Source organism: Oryx dammah, unplaced genomic scaffold (assembly GCF_014754425.2).
Source record: "Oryx dammah isolate SB20612 unplaced genomic scaffold, SCBI_Odam_1.1 HiC_scaffold_27, whole genome shotgun sequence".
Classification (NCBI taxonomy): Eukaryota; Metazoa; Chordata; class Mammalia; order Artiodactyla; family Bovidae; genus Oryx; species Oryx dammah.
In genome coordinates this window covers 658,460-680,224 of record NW_024070211.1, presented here as the reverse complement: position 1 = coordinate 680,224, position 21,765 = coordinate 658,460, and the positions used below count along the sequence as shown (strand labels likewise).

At 55.2% G+C, this 21,765-nt stretch overlaps 1 protein-coding gene across 1 annotated transcript in view; it reads left to right on the top strand.

Annotated features, from left to right (window-relative positions):
• PADI2 (peptidyl arginine deiminase 2) overlaps positions 1-21,765 on the top strand; it is a 55,463-nt gene that overhangs the window by 19,577 nt on the left and 14,121 nt on the right. The window contains exons 4-8 of the mRNA XM_040229399.1: positions 7,200-7,261; positions 12,678-12,795; positions 13,515-13,640; positions 18,840-19,018; positions 21,129-21,232. Coding sequence (XP_040085333.1) covers positions 7,200-7,261; positions 12,678-12,795; positions 13,515-13,640; positions 18,840-19,018; positions 21,129-21,232 — 589 coding nt within the window. The remainder of the gene's footprint in view (positions 1-7,199; positions 7,262-12,677; positions 12,796-13,514; positions 13,641-18,839; positions 19,019-21,128; positions 21,233-21,765) is intronic.

Here is a 21,765-nt window from a genome sequence, read left to right as displayed (position 1 = left end):
CTGAGCTCCGACAGTGTGCCAGGCTCCAGCGCAAGGTGGTTTAGCTATCGTGAGCTCAGTTCTCACATCTAGTCTAAGAGGACATGCTATTATAGTCCCCATTTTACAGATGAGAAAACCAAGGTTTGCCTGGGGCCACACACCAGAAAGTGGTCTACGGGACACCCGGCCGTTTCAATTATGTCATATTCTCCCGGGGGAGGGGCTCAGAAATCCCCCCACAAAACAACTAGTTCCCAAGCCAGCCCTTCCTTCTCCAACCCTGTGCTTTTAGCCCCAAACAGGCTCGGTAGCATTGCTCTCCCACTTCTGAGCTGATTCCCGAATGGGCTTGACTGCCAGTCACCTGCCCCTCTTTCCGCATTGAGGGAGTGAGTGCCCGGCCGGTCCTCAGGACTACGTGGCAGGGGGGGCCTCGGGAGACGAAACCGAAGCTTCCAGTGCTGCAGCTGAGGGCTGGCACGTGTGAGCCTCACGGGTACACGGTGCCCCAGTCTCAGGTGACCGTCCCTAGGAAACCCAACCCCACAGAGGCAAGGACACTTGAGGACATTAGCGGGACGGGCAGCGGCCCGAAGCCTGGCAGAGGAGGGAGCTGCCAGGGGGCTGACGATGCCACTGATGAGACTCCCACAAAACACAGTGGCCCCGGGCAGGCGGTGTAATGACGCTGTGAGGAGGCCGGCGCGGGCGCAGGACGGATGGTGTAGTAACACTGTTAAGAGGCAGGTGCGGGCCCAGGACAGGCAGCACAGTGACGCTGTGAGGAGGCCGGCGCGGGCCCAGGATGCGTGCTGTAGTAACACTGTGAGGAGGCCGGCGTGGCTTCCCTGGTCCTTCAGGGACAGTCTGCCTGCCAATGCAGCTGACACGGGTTCAGTCCCTGGGTTGTTGGGAAGATCTCCGGGAGGAGGAAATGGCAACCCACTCTAGTATGCTTGCCTGGGAAACCCATGGACAGAGGAGGCTGGCAGACTACAGTCCGTGGTGTCACAGAGTCGGACCTGACTTAGCGACTAAACAACAAGAGCCAGGAGGCAAGTGAGGGCGCCATAGGGCTGAGACTGGGCAGAAGATACCGAGTACGTGATGAATGACCAGGCTCGTCCTTCCAGGGTGCTGACGCTCTCACTGAAGAGATATTTCTTTAACTGCCACAAATTCCAGATATTTAGGCTCCATGGGTCAGTAAAAAGGCCCCTCCTTTCCCCACCAAGTTGGTAAACCTAACGATTTTGAAGGTTGGCCAAAGAGAAAAACAGACATTAATAAAGGAATTTACCATCGATCATCACCATCTTGTTAACATGTTAGCACCTAAAAACTAGGCAAGGCACAATCTCAAACTACCACACAATTGCACTCATCTCACACACTAGTAAAGTAATGCTCAAAAGTCTCCAAGCCAGGCTTCAGCAAAACGTGAACCGGGAACTTCCAGATGTTCAAGCTTTTTTAAAAAGGCAGAGGAACCAGAGATCAAATTGCCAACATCCACTGGATCATGGAAAAGGCAAGACAATTCCAGAAAAATATCTATTTCTGTTTTATTGAATATGCCAAAGCCTTTGTGTGGGTCACAATAAACTGTGGAAAATTCTGAAACAGATGGGAATATCAGACCACCTGACCTGCCTCTTGAGAAATCTATGCAGGTCAGGAAGCAACAGTTAGACCTGGACATGGAACAACAGACTGGTTCCAAATAGGAAAAGGAGTATGTCAAGGCTGTATATTGTCACCCTGCTTATTTAACTTATATGCAGAGTACATCATGAGAAACGCTGGGCTGGAAGAAGCACAAGTTGGAATCAAGATTGCCGGGAGAAATATCAATAACCTCAGATATGCAGATGACACCACCCTTATGGCAGAAAGTGAAGAGGAACTAAAAAGCCTCTTGATGAAAGTGAAAGAGGAGAGTGAAAAAGTTGGCTTAAAGCTCAACATTCAGAAAACGAAGATCATGGCATCTGGTCCCATCACTTCATGGCAAATAGATGGGGAAGCAGTGGAAACAGGGTCAGACTTTATTTTTCTGGGCTCCAAAATCATTGCAGATGGTGACTGCAGCCGTGAAATTAAAAGATGCTAACTTCTTGGAAGGAAAATTATGACCAACCTAGACAGCATATTGAAAAGCAAAGACATTACTTTGTCAACAAATGTCTGTCTAGTCAAGGCTATGGTTTATCCAGTGGTCATGTATGGATGTGAGAGTTGGACTGTGAAGAAAACTGAGCACCAAAGAATTGATGCTTTTGAACTGTGGTGCTGGAGAAGACTCTTGAGAGTCCCTTGGACTGCAAGGAGATCCAACCAGTCCATTCTGAAGGAGATCAACCCTGGGATTTCTTTGGAAGGACTGATGCTAAAGCTGAAACTCCAGTACTTTGGTCACCAGATGGGAAGAGCTGACTCATTGGAAAAGACCTTGATGCTGGGAGGGATTGGGGGCAGGAGGAGAAGGGGACGACCGAGGATGAGATGGCTGGATGGCATCACCGACTCGACAGACATGAGTTTGAGTAAACTCCGAAGTTGGTGATGGACAGGGAGGCCTGGCGTGCTGCAATTCATGGGGTCGCAAAGAGTTCGGATGCCACTGAACTGAACTGAATCTCAAAACAGAAGACAGTCATTCACATTGCAGAAATAAAACTTTATGAAAAACTCACCCCCACTGAACTTATGTTTCACCAGGGAGCCTGGTAAAAACTAGGTTTCCCTTGAGACCCATCCACTGGTCTATCTGACCCATCCAGGTCTTGTCTTCCCTCAGAGATCTGCCCAAGGATCATTTGGGGGTGGTGGCTCAGAGGCAAGAATGCTTTTAATGACCCAGGATGGTGGGACTGTCCCCCAGGGATGTATTAGTGTCCATCTCACCCTACTTCTGTCCTGAGTCCGCACTGGGTAGAAAGAACCTTGGCCTCAGAGTGGACAGAAATACAATAGGTCTAAGTTCTGGCTCTCTCCCCTCCAGCCACATTATGACCACCATTCTGCTAAGCCTCAGTTTCCTCTTCTGTAGAATGGGTTTCCAGTGTACTCTTGCACAGTGTTTATAGGGGTTCAGTGGGATGGGGCATCCCTAGGCCTGGCAGGGGCTAGGTGCTCAGGTAATGCTCTTTGCTTTTGTCCCTTCCTCTTGGGGCATGGGGCAGCCCATTTTCTCTCTGCCTGTGTGATGCCGAAGAACCTTACGGTGCCTCAGTCTTCCTCCTGGTACTGAGAACAAAATCATGATGCCCTTGGTCAAATCAGGCTGTGGTTCTCGGTCCCAGTCTCGCCAAAAACCTGTGATATGCCCTGTCCCTGTAGACCTCACTTTTGGGGGGAGGAGGGGGGACTGTGCCACTTGGCTTGTGGGGCTTTAGTTCCCCAACCAGGGATCAAACCCAGGCCCTTGGTCGTGAAAGCACAGAGTCCTATCACTGGCCCACCAGGGAGTACCCTGGACCTCACTTTTTCGAGGCTATAAAGTGAGTTTCGAGCTCATTGATCCCGGAGATCCTCCGAGCCCCTGGGTAGGGCTGATTTGCAACGTCCCCGCTGTTAAGGGGATTCGAGGGGAAGATGGTGGAGAGAGACATAGCTTCACCCTCTTTGCCGAGATCCTGCAAAGGGAGGAGCACGTGGACGTGACCCTGGAGGACTTTTTGCATCAACCTAAGGCCCTCGTTCCTTGCATCTCCTCCCAGACCCAGGAAAACCACCCTCGGTGACTGTCGGGGACAGTCCCCTCCCTGCCACACCCCAAGCTGCCCCGTCAGCCAAGAAGGCCTGGCGCCCCGCCACCGTCCAGGGGCTGGCGGCCGCCAAAGCGCTCGTGCAGAAGCTGAGGCCGGTGTCTTGATTCCCCGGGGCAGGCTGCCTTGAGCCCAGTCCTGATGACATTTCCACTTAATCTGCCCCACACCCTGGGTGCCACCTGACACTTTGGGGCTATTCTGGGGAGCTGAGACAGGATTTGGAGCCTCCGGGAAATGTCTGGAGCCCAGAGGCCCTGAAACAAATGCCGCCTCTCCTTCCCCAGGGAAGACAGAGCTGCTTCAGGAGGCAGAGCCCTGGGCGGGCCCGCAAGCCTGTTCCCATTCCCTCGGGAGCATCCCATTGGAATCCAGTTAAACTGGACCTTGAGGGAAGCTTTGAAGGGGAGAAGTCCTCGAGGAATGGCTTGTAACTTGGGGGAGTTTCCGAAGGAGGGCGGAGGGGTAAGGAGGCCGTTCCAACTGACCATGAAGTTTTGTCAAGAGTCACAAGAGAGAAGGTGTGAAGCACCATGGGATGTCAGGAGATGGACGATAAGGGAGCCCGATAATGTGATTTTATGGGAAGTCAGTGAAATTTGTCCCAATTGAATAAACCGAGGAAAAAATAATAGGCATATTATTTGGTATTATAGAGCTTGCCTCAGGCGGTGAGGGGACAGGCTAAACAAAGAACCCCTGGGTTTTTTTAGAAGCTGTTTGGTACTCTTTTTGATAAAATTGATAACAAAAATTTAATGTAAGAAATTCATAACGGGGAGTCCCCTGGCGTTCTGGTGGTTAGGACTTGGCGCACAGCGCGGGTTCCATCCCTGGTCAGGGAACTAAGAGCTCGCAAGCCACGCAGTGCGGCCCAGAATAATGAAAAGTCCATAATGAAGCGCAGGGAAACGCTCCTGATTTCTCTCCTGTGGCCACTGCTTTCATGGACCACAGGAGCCGTGATGCGGTGGCACCTTGCAGCCTGGAGACCAAAGCCACAGGGTCGCCAGGGTGAGGAGTTGGCCCCTCCTCTGGGAACGACCTCTAGAGGAGTGAGTCCTGGGTCTTGGAAGGCGGGCTTCAGTTTTGGAAACAACCCAGGATGGAGGTCAGCCTGAGACTGTGGAGGAAACAGCCAAGGGCAGGGGTCTGGAGTCAGACCCGAGGGCGACCCCTGGCTCTGCACTGTCTGGGCTCTTCATGGCTACTGCCCTGCTGGCTGCCTCGCTTCCTCCTGTTTATGGAAGGATGGCTGGGAGGGTGGTGACTGAAGGGAAAACACCCGTGGGAGGTGCTCTGTCCAAAAAGAACTGCACACCCAGGAGAGATTGTTACCTTGAAAAGCAAAGAGTGATTCCTGGAGGGGGCTGGCTCTGCAGCAGGTCCCCTGGGAGAAGCTTCAGGAAGGCTACCTCCCCAAGCAGCAGCATTCCCTGAGAGTGTCCCGCTGGAAAGTCCGTGGCGTCTGGGAGCCAGTATCAGTATTGGTCCTTCTGAGCCTTCCATCTCTAGCAGTAGCTGGAGGGGCCGCCTTCTCCGCTTTCTCCCTAGAAGTCTTATCCCGAACCAGCCCCCCAGATCATCAGCCCAGTGTGCCGACAAGTGACATCTCCAAGTCTGAGTGTGCTTGCTTATAAAGTGGAAACAATAATATTTATCTCATAGGACTTCCTCTGGTTGCTCAGACAGTAAAGAATCCACCTGTCAATGCGGGAGATCCAGGTTTGATCCCTGGGTCAGGAAGATCCCCTGGAGAAGGGATAGGCTCCCCACTCCAGTATTCTTGCCTGGAGAATCCCGTGGACAGAGGAGGCTGTGGTGTACAGTCCATGGGGTCGCAGAGTTGGACACGAATGAACGACTAACCACACCCACATAAGACTGGGGGCTCCTTGGGAGCAGGCACTGTGGGCCGATTGCCTGCTCTGCTCCCCATGTGTGGGGCCTAGAGCCCAGTCGATTCTCAGTAGTGATTTGGTGTGTGAATGGGATCAATGGGAGGAGTTTATATAATTATTTCCTACAGCACCTAACGTGGGGCTGCAGAAGCGGAGAGACTGCCTCCCTCTCCCAAGGACTCGGTGCCCTTAGAACCCCCTTCCTACCTCCTTCCAGACCTGGAAGAGCCGCATTCAGGGTGAGGAGGGAATTGGGCTGTGGGCAAAGGGAGGCCCTCCATATAATCCCTGACCTAAGAGAGAGGAGGCACGCTGCCCCTCCAGGGAGACAGCTCGGCTGCCAGCGGGACCGACCAGAAACCCGGTCGTTCTCACCCAGCTCCAACCTCCGTCCAAGTCGTGCTCGACCTAAGGCCGAGCCCACGGGCCGTCCGCAACCTGGACCCAGCTCGCCTCGCTCCGCGTGTCCCTGCTACCACCTTCCCAACAATTCCCCTGCCTCACCCTCTCTATCTCCAACTCAGGGGGCCATGTTGCCCCCGGGGGACCTTTGGCAATATCTGGAGACCTTTTGGTTGTCTCAGCTAGGGGGATGTTACGGGCATCCGGAGGGTAGAAGCCAGGGATGTGGCTAACACCCTGCAATGCACAGGGTAGACCCACAACGACAACAGCAGCAACAGTCTGGCTCAGGACGTCAGCAGTGCCCACCGTTGCAATCAGGGCAACTCATCTAATGGGAAAGCACCTCATTTTTCAGGTAGAGTGACCGGGGCTCAGAGAAGCTGTCTAAGCTGCCCAGCGCCACACAGCTTACAAGGCGGAACCACGGTTCAAGCTCAGTCCTGTCTGATCTGATGCTGAACTTTGAGCTCATTTCACCTCCTCACGTAGTCCCCACAGCAGGCCTGTGAACAGAGAAGGTCCCTCCCCCAGAGGAGAGACAGCGAGGACCTCATCCTGGATCCTCTGTCTGGCGGCTTGGCCTCTTGGGCACAGTCAGATCAAGAGGAGCTGACGATCCAGTTTCCCACCCAAAGTAAAACCCTCAGTCCTTAGAGGTGGGGTCTAGACCCCCCGGGGTTCTGGAAGAGAAACACACAAACGCGCGTATACACCCACCAGGAAAGGACAGGACAGGAAGACCGGCAGGGAGTCCCGTGAAAGCTTCCAGCTTCTGAGCTTTGATTCACACCAGACACGGTGCATGCTTCAGGTCTCCTCATGTGACCTGTGACCTTGTGCCCTGGGCACACGCCTCAACCTCTCTGAACTCCGAGATCCACCACCCAGAGCTGTAGAGGAGCAGCAAGGGGGCGGGAGACCCCAGACCCACCTGACAGCCCCTTCACGCGTTTCGCAGTCTTCACGGTGTCCGCTCGTGTCTCCATCCAGCAGTGCAGTGTTGAGGCAGGGGGTTGGCTAAGGTGGCCTCAGCACAGCTCTTCCCTCGGGTGAGCTGCACCCTAACCCCATAGGTCCCCCTCCTGCCCCCACCCCACCCTCTCTGGCCAGCCCAGCAGCTCACCCACGTGTCTGTCCCCAGAGATCTCCCTGGATGTGGACGCAGACCGCGACGGCGTGGTGGAGAAGAACAACCCAAGAAAGGTACCTCACCCCCAGGGCAGGCGGCCCTGAATGGGGGGCTTCCGGGGCCAGGGCCCCAGGCTGGGGCCTGCAGGCAGCCACGGTCCTCCCAGCAAACTCCAACAACTCGCACTTTACAGATGAGAAAACAAGTTCCCAGACACACACACCATTGACAGAGCCCACCTAGGGGCAAGCTCCTTAGAGGAACAGCCACGGAGCTGGTCCCCAAGTCTCAGTGGCCCATCCAGAGGGTGGGGACACCCAGTTCATGCAGTTGGTGTAAAGGATGAACGTTCTGCCACAGAGCAAGTGCCGCCAAAGCATTTCCTCTTATTGTTTGGCCTTTTTGGGGTCTTTTTGGCCATCAGGAGCAGAAGATTCCAGTAACCATTCCCGATTCCAGGCGTGCCATCGCTAATGATGCGCGCACACCCTCTTCCTGGTTTTGTGTATTTGTTTATTTGCCCATCCGGGCCTCCCTGGTGGCTCAGACGGTAAAGAATCCGCCTGCCACGCGGGAGACCCGGGTTCAGTCCCTGGGTCGGGAAGATCCCCTGGAGGAGGGCATGGCAGCCCACTCCAGTATTCTTGCCTGGAGAATCCCATGGACAGAGGAGCCTGGCGGGCTGCAGTCAAGGGGTCACAAAGAGTCAGACACGACTGAGCACATTTGTTCACTCACTCATTTCTTCTCCTCGATCCTGCATTCCTCACTCCCATTCTGCTCCCCTGCAAAGGACCACTTGAATGGTTTTAATGTGTCACTTTCCGTTCTTGTGATTGTTGCGAAACAGCGGTGTGGTTAGGATGTGTGTATTTTTAACTTGTGCAGACGGCATTGTGCTCTCCACGTCATTTTCCTCGCCCCCGTTTTGCTTTTAGTCTATTTTTAATTGAAGGATAATGGCTTTACAGTAACGTGTTGGCTTCTGCCATACATCAACATGAGTCAGCCACGGGTATAGATATATCCCCTCCCTCCTGAACCTCCCTCCCACCTCCCACCCCATCCCACCTCTCTAGCCCTGGTGTGAGTTCCCTGAGTCACACAGCAAAGCCCCACTGGCTCTTTAGTTTATATATGGTAGAGTGAATCTCAACCCCATTTTTAAGTTCCGCTGGTTTCGCTCTGTGCACATCCTGGCTTCTATTTTCTATCTTCTGCTCTTCTAGAGCACTTAGATGTTTGCCATGGGCATACACTACTTTTATAATAACAACCTGTATGCTGGTTTCAATTATATGGAGATGAATACTTTAAAAAGTAAGTAAATACAGCCCAGTGAGAAGCCTGGGGCCTGGCAGCCAGCTCCAAACTCTCCACGCACCTCTGGGGGTTCCTCGGGGCTGTAGGGGAGCCCGCTCCCCAAGGTTCCTGGTTGGGAGGGGCGTCCGTCCAGCCCTGCCTTCCTGAGGCCGAGTCAGCCCCACAGATCTGTGCTCAGCATCTGCGGCCACACGACGGCAGACCGCAGGGCAGCCCCTGAGGCATCCTGCTTCCCCAAGGAGCTCGGGGCTCACCCAGCCCCTGTGGGCCTGGACTTGCCCTGACTTCCTTCATCTGGGCCAGAGCAGTTTAATTGTGCTCCTCATTCATCTCATAAATATTTTTTACCTTTATTGAAGTATGGTTGATTTACAGTGTTGTGTTCATTTGTGCTAAGTAACTCAGATCTACCCATGTATTCTTTTTCATGTTCTGTTCCATTACAGCTTCTCACAGGAGACGAACACAGCTCCCTGTGCTAAGCAGTAGGGCCTTGTTGTTTAGCCGCCCTGTATGTACTAGTTCACGTTTGCAACTCCCAGGCTCCCGGTCCTTCCCTCCCCGCCACCTGGGCAACCACAAGCCGCTCTCTATATCTGGGAGTCTGCTCTCGTTTTGTAGATGTGTTCATTTGTGTCGTATTTTAGATTCCACATGTACATGGTGTCACTGCTATTTGTCTTTCTGTTTCTGACTTACTTCCCTTCGTATGACACTTTCTAAGTCATCCATGTCACTGCAGACGGCGCGTGCCATTCTTTTTGGTGGCTGAGTCATATTCTGTCGCGCGCACGCTCTACACCCGTGTTCCCTCGCGCACACGCACCACCCCCGTATTCCCTCGGGCGCACGCGCACCCGTATTCCCTCGCGTGCACACACCACCCCCGTATTCCCTCGCGTGCCCGCTCCGCACCCGTATTCCCTCGGGCGCACGCGCACCCGTATTCCCCTGCGTGCACGCACCACCCCCGTTTTCCCTCGCGCGCACGCTCCGCACCCGTATTCCCTCGGGCGCACGCGCACCCGTATTCCCTCGGGCGCACGCGCACCCGTATTCCCTCGGGCGCACACGCACCCGTATTCCCCTGCGCGCACGCACCACCCCCGTTTTCCCTCGCGCGCACGCTCCGCACCCTCGCCGTTCGTCGCTGAGGGACAGGGAGGTTGTTTCCGTGTCTTGGCGACCGTGACTGGTGCTGCTGTGAACATTGTGGAGCGGATATCTTTTCATGTCACGGTTTTGTGTGGGAATATCTCCAAGTATGGGACTGCTGGACCATGCGGCAACTCTATTCCTAGCTATTTGAGGAACCTCCGCCCTTTTCTCCACAGTGGAGAAAGGTTTACATTCCCACCAACAGTTCCCTTTTATCCACACCCTCTCCTGCATTTATGACTTGCAGACTTTTTAATGATGGCCGTTCTAACCAGTGTGAGGTACCTCGTTGTTGTTTTGACTCGTCCCATACATATTTTTTCAGCCTCTCTCATGTTTCAGGACTGGGTCAGGCCTGGGGAGGCCGGAGCAGGAGAGACAGCAGCCGCTGCCGTCGGGCGCCTGCGGTCCAGGGCGATGGGGGGCACGGTGCATGAAGAGTGCCTCTGGCGGCGGGTTCAGCACAGTTGTCCTGAGTCCGCCCCAGAAGGAATGCGTACAGTGTCGTAAGTGTGAACCCAGGGAAAGCTGCCTTGGTCTGGAATATCAGAGAGGCTTCCAGGAGGAAGGAGGAGTGGGCTTGGCCAGGTGAAGCGAGACAGGGCCGCTTTCCAAGCAGAGGGAGCAGCGCGCAAAGGCCCGAGCTTGGAGTCTTCTGGGAGCCGCGAGGCGGCCAGCGAGGGGGAGGCAGACGGAAAGAGAGGCCGAGGTGGGCAGGGCTCACGGGGGCCCACAGCCCGCAGTGAGGGCCGGGAGCTTCATCCCGAGTCAACAGGGGCCCCTGACAAGGCGTGAAGCAGGGAAGCAACGCGATCCGGTTGGAGTTTGTCCTAATATCGCTCTGGCTGCAGTCTTGAAAAGGGATCCCCTTACAGGTCCCTCTTGGAGCACTCAGAGCAAGTTTGAAAATGGCCGGGTATCCGTTCACCCAAGAGCCCTGAGCCCCGCTGGGTGCCTCTTTTCCCCTCCAGTGTATTGAGGTATAATTGACGTATATCAGCGTGTATGTTCAAGGTATACAGCAGAATGGCTTTGTTTCTTTGCTTAGGCTGCGTCGAGTCTTAGTGGCAGCCCTCGGGATCTCCGTTACACCATGTGGGATCTTTCATTACGGCGCGCGGACTCTCAGCTGCGGTGCGCGGGCTCAGTAGTTGCCGCGCGTGCCTTCAGTTGCTCGGTGGCACACAGCCTACTGGTTGGACTCTGTAAATCCACCCTCTCATGTAGATACAGAGTTGCTGTTGCTCCGTCACTCAGCCCTGTCTGACTCTTTGGGACCCCATGCACTGCAGCCCGCCAGGCCCCCTGTCCTTCACCAGCTCCTGGAGTTTTCCTCAAACCCACGTCCACTGTGTGGATGACGCCATCCAACCAGCTCATCCTCTGTCGCCCCCTGCTCCTCCTGCCCTCAGTCTTTAGAAATGGAAAACAAGAAAGTTTTCCTTCTGATGAAAACACTTAAGATTCACTCTCTTCACAGCTTTCATTTGTAATATGTAGCAGGATTTGTCTCTCTCTGACTTACTTCACTTCGGTTTATCCACGTTGTTGCAAATGGCAAGATTTCTCTTTTTTTGTAGCTGAGTACTGTTCCATTGAGTGCGGGTACCGCATCTTCATTGTCCGTTCCTTATTGATGGGCACTTAAATTCCTTCCACATCTGGGCTATTGCAAATAACAATGCAATCACATAGGAATACATACATCTTTTCTAATTTGTGTTTTTATTTTCTTCAGATAAAGACCCAAGAGTGGAGTTTCTGGGTCATATGGAAGTTCTATTTTTAATTCTTTGGAGGAATCTCCATACTTTTCCCCGTAGTAGCTGCACCAATTTATGTTCCTACCAACAGTGCATAAGGGTCCCCTTTATTCCGCATCCTCGCCAGTGTTTATTATTTGTTGTCTTTTTTTGTGATAGCCGTTCTGACAGATGTGAGGCATTTCATTGTGGTTTTGATTTGTATTTCCCGGATGATTAGAGGTATTGAGCATCTTTTCACGTATCTGTCCCCCTTTGTATGTCTTCTTTGGAAAGAATGTCTACCTAGCTTCGCTGTCCATTTTAAAAATCAGGTTGTTTTTTGACCTTGAGTTGTATGAGTTCTTTGTGTATTTTGGGTGATCGGATATATCTGTTGCAAAAGCCTTTTCGCGTTCAGCAAGCAGCTGTTTTACTTTGCTGACAGCTTCCTGTGTTGAGCACAAGCTTTTCAGTTTGATGTGGTCCTGTTTGTTTGTTTCTGCTTGTGTTGCACTTGCCTGAGGAGACAGATCCAAAAAAACACTGCTACTAAGACTGATGTTGCACACTGCTTGTGTTTTCTTCTAGAAGTTTCATGGTTTCGGAGCTTACCTTTAAGTCTTTATTCTACACTTATTGCTGTGTGTGGTATTTGTAAGAAAGAAGCCCAGTTTGATTCTTCTGCACGTAGCTGTCCAGGTTTGCCCGACACGATCTGTGGAAGAAGCTGTCATTTTCCCTGTGTAGTCTTGCCTCCCTTGCTGTGGACCGGTGGCCGGTGTAAGTGTGACCTCACTTCCGGCTCTCGGCTCCGCTCCGCTCGTCTGTGTGTCTGTCTTCATGCCCTCGCTGTGCTGCTTTGGTTACCGTAGCTTCGTAGTGTGGTCTGCAGTCAGGCCTGTGTTGCCGTCCCTCTACCTTAGAGCCTGTCATAAAAGGTCTGCCTGTCCATTTCTCTGGACCCTGCCTCCCCCACCCTGCTCCAGGCACGCCAGATGTGAGGCTCATACTGCCCGCGTCAGCCTTCTGTATCTGTCTCTCTGCCACTGTCTGTCCCCAGCCTGAACCTGCCTTTGGTGCTAGCCCTGACTCTCTCCAGGCATCAGACGTAGGACTCGTGTTTGCCAGGTCTCAGCTGCCCCCATGGCCGCTCTTGGATCTCACCCTGGGCCGTCTCCCCAGTGTCCTGTGGGGTCTGCACTGAGGTTGGGAACATCTGCAGAAGTAGAGACCACAGTGTTGCTCTCTCTCCTTGCCGATGCAGGCATCCTGGACCTGGGGCCCTGAGGGCCAGGGCGCCATCCTGCTGGTAAACTGCGACCGAGACACACCCTGGTTGCCCCAGGAGGACTGCAGTGATGAGAAGGTCTACAGCAAGGAAGGTGTGCGGGGTCTGCACTCGGGGCTGTGAGGAGGGGCAGGGAGGGGCAGTGGGGACATTCACGCCAAGTCTTGGGCAAAGTAGGAGGCCGGTGTGACCTTGGCTCTCCTAAGGATCGGACTCAGGTATCCACTCTTGCTAAGAACAGATGGCGAAACTATCATTACCGTTCGGTTGGGTTGGAACCACGCTTTTTACGAAGCTGCACATATGTTAAAAAACGGAGCAGGAGGATGTTCCAGAGTGTTCTGGGAGGTCATCTGTGGTATTGGAGATAGCAATTCCTTTTTATACTTTTCTATAGTTTCCATAATATATATGTTTGGGGTTTGCTTTGTCCTGCTTATAAAGTAACAGGCCAACATTCCAGCCACAGTTCTCCTTTGTTTTTCTTTTTGAATTGAGATATGATTGACATACAGCAGTATGTAAGTTTAAGGCACACCGCACAGTGATTTGATTCCCATCCATCATGAAGGGAGTATCACAAGAAGTTTAGTAAACATCCATCATCTCATATAGGTACACAATTAAAGAAATAGAAAACAAATTCTTGAGAGGAGCCGTCTCAGGATTGACTCTCTTACCGACCTTCATGTGAGACGCGCAGCAGTGTCTGTGAGATTAGTCGTCTGGCTCCCTCCGGAGTACCGTCATCCGGTCCCCCCATGCCCCAGAGCGGTTCTCTCAGTTCCAACCTCCTCTTGCCTCCGCCCCCAGACCTGAAGGACATGTCCCAGATGATCCTGCGGACCAAAGGCCCCGAGCACCTCCCCGCCGGCTACGAGATCGTCCTCTACATCTCCATGTCGGACTCGGACAAAGTGGGCGTGTTCTACGTGGAGAGTGAGTGTCCCCAGCCCACCCTCCAGCAGCTCCTGCCCCTTGGGGAGCATGCTTCACCCTCTAAGGCTCCCCAGGGCCCCTTAGTCATCACGGGGGCAGGTGGCTGGAGCCGTCCAGGACTGACCTCTTGGTAATGGGCCGACCGTCATCCAGGGTCACCGCGGCCCTGTGAAGTCAGGGCCCCAAGGGCGCGACCTCTCTGCCCTCAAGGAGTCAGCGGTGACAGTCACAGGGCTGGAGGCGCGCAGCGTGAGCCTGGGCAGGAAGGGCTTTGTGAGTCATCCTTCGCAGACTCCTGTCTCCTTCCTGACGCCTGAGGCAGGGACCCACCCTCTCCCCGGCCAGGTGTTTCTCGGACTTTCTGAAAATGAAAAACTGCCCCAACTGTTTTTTGGGCACGCCAGGTCTTCATTGCAGCATGGGGGATCGTTAGTTGCGGCACGTGGGCTCGTGGGCTCACGTGGGCTCATGTGGCCTCTGGTTCCCTGACCAGGGATCAATCCCGGGCCCCCTGCAGTGGGAGCATGGAGTCTCAGCCACTGGACCCGCCACCCCGACTTCGAAAGAGCCCCTGATGACGCTGTGCGCACCCTCGAGGAGTAGACCCCTGCTCCTCTTGCCAAGGACAGGGTGTCCGGGGCCTCCTGTGCGGGAAACATGCTTCTGCAAGGGGCTAATGCCCGCAGCTGCCCGCTCTGTCTCATGCCTTCTGTGGTTGGCTATTGAGTCCCTCCGTGGGATCCCTGGGTCAGCACTCTGCCCTCAGGGAGGGGACAGTCTGTGAGGGAGACGTCACGGGGAGCTTGACGAGGCAAGGACACAGAGCAAGTAGTAGGGGACAGCAGGTGGAGGCAGGAGCCACTGGCCTCGAGGGTCGGGGGGTGTCTCCAAGCGGGCGACGTGTGAGTCGAGACCCAAACCAGCCATGAGAAGTGCTGAGTGCTCAGTCGTGTCCGGCCCTCTGCAGCCCACCAGGCTCCCCTGTCCATGGGGATTTCCCAGGCAACAATACTGGAGAGGTTTACCATGCCCTCCTCCAGGGGATCTTCCCAACCCCGGGATCGAGCCCAGGTCTCTCGACAATGAGAAAGAATCAGCCATTCCTGAGCTGAGGGAAGAGTGTCACAAGCAGAGGGAGCCGGGTTGGAGCACTAGGGGAGCAGACAGCAGGCCGCAGCAAGGATTGTGTCGGAGTCAAGGTCAGCGGACTGGGCAGGGCCAGGGCAGAGAGAGGGCTTGGACTGACTCTAAGCGCAGCCGGAAGCCATTGCAGGCTTTCAAGAAAGCTACTGTCGAGCTCTGACTTATGTGTTAAAAAGCTCTCTCAGCAAAATAGTTCGTGATTTGCCATGGTGCGGGATGGAGCTGCCCTTCATGCCTGTCTCTCCGGGAGCCTGGGGTCTCCTAGCTCTGGAACCTACCTCCCAGAACAGGCCCACTCAGAACCGGGGCAGGTCCCGGTGACCCTGGGCCCTCACCTCCGGGAGGGGTTCCGCCAGGACCGCAGTTGACAGCTGCCACCTGAAGCCCGTTCTCCTGCTGATCTGCCCCGGGATCAGGCAATGACCGCCACGGGCTGGAAGGTCCCCAGTCAGGCCAGCTCCACTGCCCCAGGGGGCCCGAGCCATTGCTATTTACCCCATCCAGGCCAGGGTTACCACAGCGGGTGGGGCTGCTGGCCGGGCAGGAGGGGTACGGGCAGCCCCCGAGGTCACATTGTGACGCTCAGCCTGCTGCTACCGGTGGCCCCCGGCCTTGACCTGGAGGCCTTTCCGAGGGTGGCGGTAGGCTGAGGTCTGGCTCGTGATTACGTCCGTCCCCCGCCCAGCCTTCAGAGCTGGGCCCCGAGCAGACAGGAGCCGCCACTGGGAGCACTTTGCTGCGCCACCTTCCCCAGGCTGTGTTAGCAGGCTGCCATCCTGCAAAGGGGCACGGCCTCACTGACGCAGCGATGAGCCCGGGAGAGTCCATCTCCCCCAGAACCGAAGCCCCAGGTGAACACTCGGCACCGAGGAGCAGGCTGAGAGGGATTCGTCAGCACGGTGTCCTCTTTTTCCTTTTGTGCGACACCTTGAGGTCTCTGTCAAACTCCAAGTGCACTGTGGGTGAGGCTGTGTGGTGTTACACGAATGTCACGTGTCACTCATGTACCCAACTGCCAGGGGCTGGGCTGGGGGCTCAGAGACCCTGAGAGGCTGTTCTGGAGCCCAGGGGGTTCAGATCCTGGGTGTGGGCAAGTCTCAGCAGGCCAGGCCTTGGGTACCTCGTGTGGGAGGTCACTCGTGGCTAAGGAGAGGCCTGACTGTCCCCCTGGCAACAGAGATCAAATAAGAAACATGTCAGCACTCAGCAGCTGGTCCATGGAACGCTCCCCGTGGATCACAACTGCTTCTTTCAGGGGCTGTTATTGTGATCGTTAATTATAGTCATTGACGTGGACAGGCGTCCCCAGTGCTGTTAGGAAGACCCAGGAGTGTGTACCCCAGCCTCGGATTCTGCCCTCAGATCTCAGAGGTCAGCACTTCACCTTTCTCTACAGGGCTGCAGTGACCAGCTTGTCCCAGTTTGCCCAGGACTTTCCTGGTTTTTGCACTAAAAATCCCTCATTCTGAAAAGCCCCTCAATCTCAGGCAAACCAGGACAGTTGATCACACTATCAGAGTCTCCTTGGAGGTGGAATGACTCCACACTGACCGGAGGGGTGATGCCACGTGCCAGCCTGCGGGCCAAAGCCTGGGGCTAAGGAGAGGTCAGGGTGGCTGGCAGGGCCAGCCCGAGGCGCGTGGGCCGCGCCATAGAGGGGCATTGTTGGTTCCTGCAGGGGGAGCTGGCCACGCGGAGGCAGGCCTGCGTCCAGCTGGGGATGGGAGACGGGGAAGGAGGCTCCAGGGACAGTGGCTGATTGTTCCCACCGAGTGATCGATCTGCCCAGAGCTGGCCTGAGGTACTGTGGGCCACAGTCAGAAAGACTACACTCAGATGGGCCAAAACGCGTCCTTGTACCCCACCCAGCTCCCCTGCCAGAGCCCCACCCTCCCAGGCCCAGGGGGAGCCCACATGCAGCCCTGAGCCGTGGGAAAGTTCCAGAGCTTTCTGGAAAGACAAGTCAGCTTCGTGGCCTGAGATCGCTTTCCCAGCATCAGTTCAAGTGGAGCCTGGGACTCGTGGTCATGGGAGGCCCTGGGTCCCTGGGGGAGAGTTTCCTTTAATGAGGCAGAGCCCGCTGGACCTCCTCGGTGGCTGGGACACAGGGTGCGTGTCTTTTCTGCATGAGAAGGATGCCGCCTATCGCACTGACCTGTGACAAACCCCTTGGGACACGTCTCAGCCTGTCTTCCTCATTTCTCGGGCCCACCCACAGAAAGGGAGGTGAGGTGTTTTTTTCTTTGCCTTCTATTCCTAAACCATTCAACAAGAAGGTCGTGAGTTTTTCAGTAAAGGGTCTGCCAATACATTCACAGGTTCTCATAACAGTAATACCAGCGGGTCCCAGCTGTGTTACCGGTCATTACCCTTGGTTACCAAGCTTACCTCAGTTCTTGATTTTATCTTGCAAGCACTTTATGGCATAAGTGTTACTGTCTCCCATTTAACAGATGAATAAACTGAGACTCAGGAAGGTTAAGTGAATTCCCTGGGGTTTTGCAGCTTGAAAGCCAAAGAGGTACTTGAACCCGCATCTCTCTGACTGTGGAAGTCGTAACCACTAAGGCAACCCGCCCTCAGAGAGCTGTGTTTATAACCAAGACCTAACTGAGCACCGTGTCCTGCGTGAGGCGCCATCCTGAGCCCCAGCTTCGCTGGCTCCTCGGTTCATTTTGTGCCTTTTGATCAAGCGCCCTATCCATGCTGTTCTAGTTACACGTTGTGGCCCTCGGGCGCCTGCTCATTAATCGTTCCGTTTGTTGTTGACAACAGTACTAAGCTGAGCCTGACTCTGCCCTTCCAGCTCTGCAGGGCATAAAGAAACTTCTCCTGGAACTGCATAGGGTCCTACCTCCATGCGTTTGGCAATGCAAGTATCTCGTCTCCTCGCTGCCCACCTCTGCCACCCCCAAGGGCATCTCAAAGGCTGCCTTTCTCCTCTCAGACGCCTCCCACCTGCTCCCTTCCTCTGCCTCCCAGTAACCCCTCCAGCTCACTCACCGCAGGGCTCTTCTGTGATGCTTCCCTCATCTGTGCGATCTTAGCATCAGCTGCGCCTTGCGAGGGGCCACTTCTTGACCCTCTCTGTCTCCCCCAGAGGTCCTTGCCCATGTGGTCAGAGGGCAGTAACTCAGGATATGTGCTCTGAAATGGCCTGAAAGTGCTCCCATACAGAGTGACATGGGAGCATGGTGCGTTCGGCAGATTTTATCAAACACAACCTGCGCTGGGCCCGGCCGGGCCTGTCTCAGCCATCGTGCAAGTGACAGGCTCTGGGGGCCAACAGCTGAACACTAAGATCATGCCCGATTAATGGCTGGGACAAGGGAGGACGGAGGTGCAGACGCTGCAGACAGACCCCCGGCTTGGTCTCTGGGGATCTGGGCGCAGTTCAGAAGCCTGACGGAGGGAGACAAGCCTTCTAAGCAGAGGGAACAGTGCTGCGAGGAGCCAGGAGATCTCAGTGGGCTAGGAATGCGGGGGAAACCGACCTTTCCTCCCAGCCGCAAACATGTGCAACCAGGAAAGAAAAATGCACAGTGAGAGACCCACATGCTGATACGGCTTCCACTGTACAGAGGGGAATTGAGGGCCTAAGTGGGTGTTTTCTTTATATAAAGGGGAGGAGAGGTTGGGGTTCAGAATTAGGGATTTGAGTCCCAGCTCAGCTACGTACTGGCTATATGACGCCAGACAAGCCATTTTCCCTTCTGGGACTCAGTTTCCTTCTCTGTAAAATGGGAACAGTAATTCCCTTCTTCGCCATCACTGGCTGTCCTCAGCTTCTCCCGTCTGTCTCCTTCCTGGGGAGAGCTCACTCACTTTATAGCCGAGGAAGCGGGAAGCCAGGGAGGGTGTCTGGCCCAGGGCCACAGGGCTAGGGCCCAGCAGGGCTGGGACGGTGACCAGGCCGCGGCCCTTCCGGCAGCGTTTGCCGCTTGTGCTGTCCCTGTGTCCAGAGGACAAGGGGCTCTGCTGTCGCGCCCCCATCGGTGAGCCCGCCCCACGGTCGGCTGGAGGAGCGGGACCTGACCGGGGTCCTTCTTCCTCCAGACCCCTTTTTTGGCCAGCGCTACGTCCACATCCTGGGCCGGCGGAAGCTCTACCACGTGGTCAAGTACACAGGCGGCTCCGCGGAGCTGCTGTTCTTCGTGGAAGGCCTGCGTTTTCCCGACGAGGGCTTCTCGGGCCTGGTCTCCATCCACGTCAGCCTGCTGGAGTACATGGCCGAGGTGAGGGCCTCCGCCGGGAGGGGCTCCGGGGACCGGAGGGGCTCCCCTTGGAGGAAGTCCAGGTTTGGAGATCTTAATGCTCCCACCACCTCCACGCATCTGCCAGGGCCTCGGAGCCCCACCCTGGGGGTCCTCCTCACTGTACCTCCTCCCCAGGATGCTCTTTGGTGTTCCTCTGACCTCACGCCTGTCCCCAGGTCTGCCTGCTCCCTGGAGAGTGTGTGTGTGTGTCTGTGAGTGTGCTCAGTCACTCAGTTGTGTCTGGCTCTTTGCGACCCCGTGGACTGTAGCAAGGTGCCCAGAGCAGAAACAGGAAGGCTGAGTCTGGCTCGATTATCACGTGAGCTGCCTTCAGGAAGAAAACTCCATGCAGCGAGATCAGACGTTAGTTGAGGAGCCAGGCTCCTCTGTCTGTGTGATCCCCCAGACGAGAATACCTGGAGTGGGTTACCATTTCTTTCTCCAGGGGATCTTCCTGACCCAGGGATCCAGCTTGTGTCTCCTGCGTTGGCAGGCGGGTTCTTTACCGCTGAGCCACCCGGGAAGCCCCCATCCCTGTCCAGGGTGGGTGTAGTTCTGGGCACAGGGACCCACTGGTTGGCATGAGGAGCAAACTAAGCCACGCATGTGCCCTGCTCTTCCCTCCCTAACGGGCCCCGCACCCTCGCCATGGGAGCTGCCAAACCCTGAATCCCAGTCCCGACCCATGTCCCCCCGCTGCAGCCGGATGTCTCGCACACGTGCGCTCCTGGTTTGCAGAAACTGAGCAAGGAGGCGAGTACCCGCCCCCTAGGGGAGCGGTGCCCCCAGCCAAGGCTGTGTCCCACTCGTAAGGACCTCTCACCAAAACAGCAGTCCCGGAGCCCTGGCTCTCAGGCCCCTTTCACTCAGATAGAGGGAGGGCTCGGCTGCCCCCTCAGACACAGGCTTGCTCCTCTGCTTCGCCTCTAGACCACTTCAAGGCGAGATGCGTGGGCTCTGCTGCAGGTGAACCTGGGCCTCAGGGTTATGAGAAGGAGCTCGAGTCAGACTGCCCGGGTCTGAGCCCACAAGACACTGGGCAAGTGAACTGACCCCGTGTGCCTTGGTTTCCCCACCTGGAAAACAGAAATGACAAATGCTTCTGCTTCCTGGCGTGATTGTGAGCATCCATGCTTGTAGGAACTCATTCACAAAGTGCTCTCGAGTCCCTGGGAGGAGGGAAAGGCAGAAAAACGGAGATAACGAGACAGGGCGGGGAGGGGCTGCTCCTGCACTCGCAGTGCCTACAGCAGCCTGGCCATCAGGGTCTCAGAGCAGCCCCTCCAACGGACACCAGCAGAAGGCAGACCCGTGCGGGAAAGGCCACCTCCATGCTCCCCACCAAGGGCAGGACACGGCTTCCTGTAACTTTCCAAAGCCATCTCATCTTCCCTCAGGTTCCAGGCAAGCTTCCCGAACCTTTCCTTAAAGAAAAATCTGGACAGAGCAAAATTTCTCCTGGTAACGTTAAAATGTTCACATGTAGAAAAGAGCAAGGTACCCAGAGCAAAAACCGAGGAAGCCTGGGTCTGACTCAGTCATCATGTGAGCCGATTTCAGGAAAAGAACTCTGATGCAACGATTTCAGATAGCGGTTGAGACTGGGCTCAACAGCCAGACTGTCCGGGTTTGAATACAGGCTCACCCACTTACTGATCACTTGACCTTGGACAGTGTGTACAGTCTGTGAATCAGAGGTCTATGACTCGGTTCTCCCATCTGCAAAACAAGGATTAAAATAGTATGTACCCTTGAGTATGGCAGAAGTGAAATCTCACCTGTCAAAATAGGCCCTGGCATACAGTAAGTGCTCAGTAATGTACTCCCGTTGGGAAAGATTGGGGGCAGGAGGAGAAGGGGAAGCAGAGGATGAGATGGTGGATGGCATCACTGACTCGATAGACATGAGTGTGCGTGAACTCCGGGAGCTGGTGATGGACAGGGAGGCCTGGCGTGCTGCGATTCATGGGGTCACAGAGTCGGACACGACTGAGCGACTGGACAGCAGTTATTGGTCTCACCTACTTTGTTAGACGGGAGTGAAAAGCACCCTGACAAGACTTGCTGACCTCTTCTCTCCCACGCCCAGGGGATCCCTCTGACGCCCATCTTCACGGACACCGTGACGTTCCGCGTCGCTCCGTGGATCATGACCCCCAACATCCTGCCTCCCGTGTCGGTGTATGTGTGCTGGTGAGCGGTAGGCCCAGTGCAGACAGGCAGAGGGGCTAGAGCTGAGGCTTCAGGCGCTGAGAGACCTGGGTTCATGCTTGTTACTTCTCGGCTGTGTGACCTGGAGCAACTAACTTGACTTCTCTGTGCCTCTGTTTCTCTGAGATGGTGACATCACAGAGTCTCTGCGAGGGTTAAGCGGGATGAAGCAGGCAAAGCATTCATGAAGGTCCTGGTGCAGAGTTTTTTGTGCTCTAAAAATGATAGACAGCTACATTTTCTTTCCCGTATCTTGGGCTCTTACCACATACTTGGGAACCTTCCTCGTGATGGATATTCAGTTCATCTTATTCACCCAGAAGCTTTTCGCTGAGCGTGTTATGTGCTAGAGAGCCCCCGTGGGACAAGAAGCAGGCAGAAGAAGTGCCTGCAGGCCATGCTGGCCGCGTGCCCCCGTGTCCTCAGCCCAGCCCCTGCCTCCGGGTTAGGTTAGCTGTTCCTTGGGAAATCTGGGAGTCAGAGGTGGCAGGCTTGGGGGAGGCAGGGTGAGAATT